The sequence below is a fragment of the Silene latifolia genome, chromosome Y (assembly GCF_048544455.1).
Source record: "Silene latifolia isolate original U9 population chromosome Y, ASM4854445v1, whole genome shotgun sequence".
In the NCBI taxonomy this organism is placed as follows: domain Eukaryota; kingdom Viridiplantae; phylum Streptophyta; class Magnoliopsida; order Caryophyllales; family Caryophyllaceae; genus Silene; species Silene latifolia.
Genome location: NC_133538.1, coordinates 85,522,823 through 85,530,881, shown reverse-complemented (window position 1 = coordinate 85,530,881; position 8,059 = coordinate 85,522,823). Strand labels below are relative to the sequence as shown.

Below are 8,059 nucleotides of genomic sequence, written 5' to 3'. Positions count from 1 at the left end.
GAAAACTCGTAGATATGCATTTACGATTCTACTAATAACATGTTAATCAAGCAAGGCTCAGGCAAAACAGGTGCAATTGCAGTATCATCCTTGAAATACTACCGTTCCGACTCGACCTATATGCTAAAATAAACGTGCATTTAATGGAATTTTTTTGAAATTTTTTCAATTTTTTTGAATTTTTGTATAAATGGATGAAATGGAATAAAACAACGCAAAACAGAATTAAACGTGAATGCAAACAAATGAAATGAGACGCAAAACCCTTCCCCAAACCAAATCACACAATGTCCCCATTGTGCAAAATCATATAATGAAGAAAAGAGAAATGGGAATTTGCGAGAAATAAATAAATATGACATGAAGTGGAAATCGGGAACTCACAAGACTTTGAGCGCAGCAAAGGAAACCTCCCCAAACCAGCGTGAGCTAGGAGGTTTCAGTAGCCAGTAGTGCTACCAAGAAGTGCCTGAAAAGACAGAAAATACCACGCATAAGGCTTGAGAAAAAAATTTTGAAGCGGTAAAGTTGTGCATAAATGAGAGAACAGAAGAAATATATAAATTTTACGGAAGATAAAATGGAGTAGAAAACTCCCTTAAGTCCGCATATCGACCAAACACAGCAGGGGAGAGGTCGTGGACAAATACAACAGCAGCAGTGGTCGATCGACCAAGAAGATCAGTCGATCGACCAAGTGGGCGTGAACAGTAGCTCCTGTAAACCTGCAAATCAGTCGATCGACCATATAGGCCAGTCGATCGACTGAAAACACTGCTGCAAATTCTTATTTCTTCGTATTAGCTCAATAACTAGAGCTACCGAGGTCTAAAAACCTGCAAATGCACAATAATACACGCCCAAAATCGCGCAAAACCCGAAGTAAAGTCTAAAGTATTAAAAATCCAAAGCAAGCAAAATAAAATGCGAAGTCTCGCGCACACATAATACTAAAAAGGAAGTCTAACAAAAAGCAACAAAAACAATGTTTTATGAGGAAGCAATTGATCAACTAATAGTTGATCAAGAACGGCCACGGAATGGCCCACTACTAGGCTTCTGACTGAACGCAGTGGCTTCAGAAACTGTCAAATCTACCCCCGGCCTCCACAACATGGCAACGGAAGAACAACAACATCTCGCAGCATCCGGATCCCAATCTTTCACCTTAGCGCACAGCTTCTTCTTAGACGGCATGTCCTCATCAGGACCTCCTCTTGGATCATATATCCGGGCAGTGCCAGACTTCAAGCTAGGAACACGCAACTCACCTCCGGGGTTTTTGAACCTGCCAAGACCTGTAGAAAGAGAAACAAAGCGATGTTCCTCCAATTTATTCCCAAACTGGGACAGAGGCGTCAATCCTACAGCAACAAATGGTTCAACAGAAGGAGTAGGAAGGTATACATAATCGACTAAAGGAGTGGAATTACCTCTAATCGGATAGGAGTGGTCTTCATTTACCTTCTCATCATCATCCGGAATAGGCGTTGGTGACGATTTAACAATTCCCAAGGCTGCAGGGGTTGATCGAACAACATCACTAATCGATCGAGTAGTTTCCTCCTCCAAAGATAATCGGTCGATCGACCACCGGTTCCGGTCGATCGACCGCTCTTCCTTCTCGCAATGTCATTCGTTCGACCACACAAATCGCTTGATCGAATTCTTCATGTGGCACAAAGCATTGAAGTCTTCAATTGACGCTTCATCTTCCTCCAAATCATCATCCTCCGAGTCATACACATCATCGTTTTGCTCGGCAGCTACTTGAGCCAAGAGAAGCTCAAGTCTTTTGAAAGAAGCTTCTCTCTGTTCAGCGATTTCTTGCATTTGGAGTTTAATCATCTCCATCATAGACTTCATTTCCGCACTCTCTCTTGAAGGAAGAGGGTCTTCACGAGGCGGTGCAAAGGAATATGAAGGCTCTTGGAAGTCTTCTTTGGTAGTACGGATGTGGTGGCACATAATGACCTTGTTTATAATGCCAGTAAGCATAGACTTGGTCCATATCATTCGGCACATAACGAAGCATGCCCCTCGCCGCCACATCTCCCACAAATCTCCACATGCCGCTCCCAAGAATGGAACATGAGTGGACTCTCTGAAATACCGCAAATAAACAACACTAAAGGAGAAGATAAGAACGCCTCAAGGTACTCGGTCTTCCCTTGAGGCGAAAAACAGACTAAAATAAAGACAACCAAAAATTAGAACAATTGCCTCCCAAGAACGGCGCCAAAATTTGATACCCGTCGTTGTGAGTACCAAAAATAAGATTTATAATTTCCTATTAAAACTAACCTAGGCTAGTGGTAACAGGGTCGAACCACAAGGAGGCGAATGTAATTTCTAATTGTCTAATTTAGTCTACGGTAACAAGTGGGGGTTGAATTGATTTGGTCTACAGCTAATAGCAAAGAAAAACAATAAACTAAATACGTGAAAAAGACAGATATAAAAAGGGGTGCAAGGATGATCGGTTCACTATAGTTTCGGCGGCAGCATACTAAACAGGTCTAAATCAAAACACATGAGGCGGGAAATAAAGAGGTCCTCTCGGTCCACTCTTAACAAATAGCATCTTTCGACCTCGCTATAAGTCCCTTAATATCACTAATACGACTTTCGTCCTGAAAAGTGACTTATAATCTAAACTTTACCTATCTTTCGATCTCAGCATAGTTTAGTCATTTTAATTGGTGATCTAGCAACTGTCCCTATCTCTCGATCTAATGGGTCAGTCATATCCTAAACATTCAGCTAGTCGTGTGCACTCGATTCGTCGAATTAAGAATTAAAACAATTAAAACGAAAATAAAAACCTCACGTGGTCAGTCGATCGACCAGGCATGGCGGTCGATCGACCAACACGCGAATCAGGCCGTGTTCATCATATTGCCGCCTACGCTATAATTCCCCTACATCCTAGCACAAACTAATTAGCTACTCATACTAACGATGATAACGACAATGAAATTAACGAAATAGGTAGAAGAATTCATGCTTAAAACGAATGAACAAACAATTAACAATAATGATAAATTGGGTTCGGGAGACTAACTAACAATTCTAAATCTATGAATGCGAATAAAGTAATAAACTGGAATAAGAAGAATACCAAGATCGCAGAAGAATTGTAACGGAATGATTGAAAGCACAACGAAAATCCAATGCGAAATAGTTTCCCAAACCCTAATTATTTGATAAACTAAACTGATAAAGAACCTAATGAAAAACTCCCTCCTTAAAGTTCTTAGTCAGGTTACGTTATATAGCAAACTAACGTAACTAAATCCCTAAACCTAATATAGCTTTGGGCTTTGTATTTCTCGATCTTTATGTTTAATCCGCGTATCATTTCAGAATTTGGTCGATCGACCATGTTGCTCAGTCGATCGACCAACCTATACTGAACAGTAGCTTTCGATCTCGTGCTCTGGTCGATCGACCATAAGCATCGTCGATCGACCAAGGTTGTCTGACAAAGAGTGCATTCGACGAATTCAACAAAGCAAGCGCACCGATCTTAAAATAGCTGCCATTTCTTCGTTCCTTGGTCAAATCAGGCGTTCTATGCGGCGTTGGAAAGCTAAGAGGATAAGCTTTCACCTCCAATTGAAATCACTGGATTATCAGCTCTAGAACTCGAGATATTGCCATCTGAAGCAGGCTGCAATATTGTGAAGTGCTTCTTTGCTTGTTAAACTCGTACGCACCCGTGCTTTTGCTACCTTTAGGCCTTGAAACGCGCACCAAGTTCATTCCTCGAGTCAATACTCCATGTCAAATGCAATGCTAAGTACTTAGGGACGGATTTGGCTCGATTTCCGCTGGATTCTTCACATTTCTGCAATAATGTACAAAAATACGAAAGTAGACGGAAATAGGGAGAAATGTAGCATTAACTACATAAATGAGCTCTGAAATGCGTGTAAAAAGGGATGTAAAACATCATATAAAAGACACGCATCAGTCTACTTGATGAAGCATAAAAGTGAGTCCTTTGAGAAATTCAAGGAATACCAGAACAAGGTTGAGAACCAACTGGATAGAAAGGTTAAAGCACTCCGTTCAGATCGGGGTGGCGAATATCTTTCAAATGAGTTTGATCAACACCTTAAAGACTGTGGAATCGTTTTACAGTTAACTCCACCTGGAACACCTCAATTAAATGGTGTGTCAGAACGGAGAAATCGAACCTTACTTGATATGGTTCGATCCATGATGAGTCACACGGTAGTACCTGATTCATTATGGGGTTTTTCTCTTTTGTCAGCTGCTCTTATACTTAACCGAACTCCGACTAAAGCTGTCGACAAGAATCCATATGAAATGTGGAAGGAAACGGTCCCCCAACTTGTCCTTTATTCGGGTTTGGGGCTGTGAGGCTTATGTCAAGTGGAGACACGAGGATAAGCTTGGCCCGCGATCGGTCAAGACATACTTTATTGGTTATCCAAAAGGAACGTTTGGTCATTACATCTATTCGCCTACCGACCATAGAGTTTTTGTTGCGGCTAGTGCGACGTTCTTAGAGAAAGAATTTCTCGAGAACAAGACAAGTAATAGAACCTTCGAGCTGTCGAAGATTCCAGAACCAACAACCGAGGAACAGATGGAGGAAGTTGTTCCTCCAACTGATGATACGGTTAATATTCCTCAGGAACCTAGGAGGCCGGGTAGAGTTTCTAATCCTCCGGACAGATACATTGGTATGGTCGAGGAGAGTGACATTTTACTCCTAGAGAGTAATGAATCCGCTACCTATAAAGGTGCAATGACCTGTTCCGACTCAAAGCTATGGCTTGAAGCCATGCAATCCGAGATGGACTCCATGTATGAGAATGACGTATGGGATCTAGTTGATTTACCTTATAAGGTAAAACCTCTACAGTGCAAATGGCTTTACAAAATAAAGCGTTCTGTAGACGGGCAACCAGATACCTATAAGGCACGACTAGTGGCAAAAGGTTTCACTCAAGTGCACGGATTGCGTTATGATGAAATTTTTGCACCTGTAGTCATGCTACGTTCCATTCGGATAATCTTAGCGATTGCCGCTTTTCATGACTATGAAATTTGAAAAATGGATGTGAAAACCGCCTTCTTAAACGGTTATTTGGAGGAAGAGTTGTACATGGTGCAACCCGAAGGTTTCATAGATCCTGAAAATCCTAAGAAAGTGTGCAAGCTTAAGCGTTCCATTTATGGACTCAAGCAAGATTCTCGGAGTTGGAATCATCGTTTCGACCAAGTGATAAAAGAGTATGGTTTCACTCGATCGGTCGAGGAACCATGCTTATATATCAAGTCGAGTGGGAGCAAGATTGTTTTCTTGATATTTTATGTCGATGACATACTCTTGATTGGGAATGACATTCCTCTCCTATCTTCGGTTAAAGGATGATTGAAGAACCATTTCTAGATGAAAGATCTGGGTGAGGCACAACGTATATTGGGAATCCGTATCTACCGAGATATATCACGACGGACGTTATCACTTAGTCAGGAGTCTTATTTGGATAAGATTATTGAAAGGTTCAGCATGACCAACTCCAAGAAGGGGAACCTTCCAATGACGTCTGGTATGCAGTTGAGCAAGTCTCAGTCACCCACGACGCCTGAAGGGATTGAGCGCATGAGTCGTGTTCCTTATGCATCTGCAATAGGATCAATCATGTATGCCATGATATGCACACGTCCAGACGTGGCATATGCATTGAGTATGACGAGTCGGTATCAAAAGAATCTAGGTGAAGCACACTGGATAGCTGTTAAAAACATCCTTTAGTACATACGAAGGACTAAGGATAGAGTATTGACTTATGGAGGAGATACTAAGCTATGCGCAATCGGTTACGCAGATGCTAGCTTCCAAACGGATCGAGATGATTCAAAATCTCAGTCCGGGTTCGTCTTTACTCTTAATGGTGTTGCGGTCGGCTGGAAGAGTTCCAAACAGGATGTTGTAGCAGATTCTACCACTGAATCCGAGTACTATGCCGCTTCGGAAGCAGTTAAGGAAGCTATATGGATGCGTCAATTCTTACAAGGACTTACGATAGTTCCTAGTTCGAATGACCCGATCACCATCTATGGTGACAATAGAGGTTCCATCTTCCAGGCTAAGGAGCCTAAGTCTAGCAACAAATCTAGACATGTACATCGGAAAGCTCACCTGATCCGTGATTACGTGGAGCAAGAAGAGATAGTGATTGACAAGATAACTTCGGATGATAACATCGCGGATCCTCTCACTAAACCGTTGAATTATGATAAGCATGAAGGGCACGTTATTTCCATGGGAATTAAACGTGTTCCTGAGTTGTAGTAGTTGATTATGGATTCGATACATTATCTTTTTCATATACTATCTATAACTTCATCGTTTTAATATAATATTTTGTTTTTCATGTGGATTGTACTGACAACATTGAACGCCACAAAGTGAACTGAATTACATTATATTTGTTTTGGTCCGTAATCGCCTTAATGAGCTGATAACTCTGGCTATTATATTGTGCAGTCGATTGATGGCGGGTTCAACGAGCCATAAGTCAATCAGTTGGCTGATCGATCATAAATACGGGTTATAACTGTTCCGGGTGTAATTCCAGAGCAAGTATTGTTACCACCCGTGCTTGTAGAATGACGTCCTTGCTTGAATCCTCCTTTCGGTCTCCTGAAACAGTGAACAAACTGAGGGCTCGGCCTTGGACCGAGCGAACTCACTCCGACGCTCAAGTCAGTAAACTTAGAGAGATAAGTTGTGTGTTACTTGGCGAAGTATATATTGTAGAGAGATAAGGAAGATATTACCAGATGAATAGTGTATCTAGGTTTAGTTGTGAGATTCATTCCCCCTCTCCTCAATGAAGGTTGAAGAGTATTTATAGACTTTCACCTTTTGTCACGTAGTGGCCAAGTGGCCAAGTGACAGAGCAGGTGGAAAGTCTGTTCTACCCTCGGCCGAGGGACCCATGGCAGGCCGGCGGGCCCTGTTGACTCGCCGCCGAGGGTTCTTGGATATGAGTTCGCGGATATGTGCCTCGGCTGGCTGGCTGCCGTGGCCGAGGCACAAGAGACAGGCCGACAGGCTGCGTCGGTTAGGCTGTCCAAGTTGTTGACTTGCTGTGGATATCTTTGACCTTGCTCAATATGTTGACTCGGTCAGCGGGTGCAGAATATGCCCCATCAATTTGCCCCCAGCGTAGTCTATGCCGTGGTATGGGCTCCGATGTATGTTGAGCGTATATTCTGCGGAAGGAAAAATTTTCTGCCCCGGCTTCCTCTACCTCGGCTTGGGTCCTTAGGCCGTACCATATCCCCCTCCACATGGATGTGTAATGGACATCCGATGTGGAAAAGAAAACGACGCTGGCTGAGACCAGGGTGGAGAGTGCCGGTTGTTTCTGATTGCCCCCTGGCCGGTGCTATCTGACTTGGTTGATCATGTAGCCGGCGGTGAACAGATACTAAGGAGCTTGTTGAGGAAGATGAATAGGCAGAGAGATATAAAGGGGCGTGTTGAAGACGCTTGGTCACTGTAAACATGTTAGCGTATCGGTCGTTGTGGCCCCGCTGCTTCCCGGCCTTGGCCGAGGGAATCGGGGTTACGGCGCGACAGCGTTCGTATCTATAGACCATTATTGATTGCGTCCTCGTTCACGCTCGGTCTTAATTCGCCGAGGTGTCAGATTTGCGTCTCAACGGTACTTATACATTCTTAAGCTCGGTCTTAATTAGCCGAGGGCAAGTCGTGGTTCCCTCGTCACTCTCGGTCTTAGTTAGCCGAGGTGATTACGTTCTGACTGCCGTTGTAAATATCTAGGCATATCGGCTCGTTCCCCCGTCGCCCTCGGTTTTAATTTAGCCGAGGTGATCGAGGTTTTGGCTTGATTGCATTTACCGGCTCGTTCCCCCGTCACTCCCGGCTTTGGCCGAGGTGATCGAGGTTTTGGCTCGATTGCATCTTTCGGCTCGTTCCCCCGTTACTCCCGGCTTTGGCCGAGGTGATCGAGGTTTTGGCTCGATTGCATCTTTCGGCTCGTTCCCC

General features: G+C 43.4%; 1 protein-coding gene across 1 annotated transcript in view; it reads right to left on the bottom strand.

The window, feature by feature from the left end:
- Positions 1 to 439: 439 nt before the first annotated feature.
- LOC141628462 (uncharacterized) overlaps positions 440 to 8,059 on the bottom strand; it is a 71,388-nt gene continuing 63,768 nt past the window's right edge. The window contains exons 2-3 of the mRNA XM_074441604.1: positions 1,168 to 1,364; positions 440 to 469 (exon numbers count right to left, since the gene is read on the bottom strand). Of these exons, the coding sequence (XP_074297705.1) occupies positions 440 to 469; positions 1,168 to 1,364 (227 nt within the window). The remainder of the gene's footprint in view (positions 470 to 1,167; positions 1,365 to 8,059) is intronic.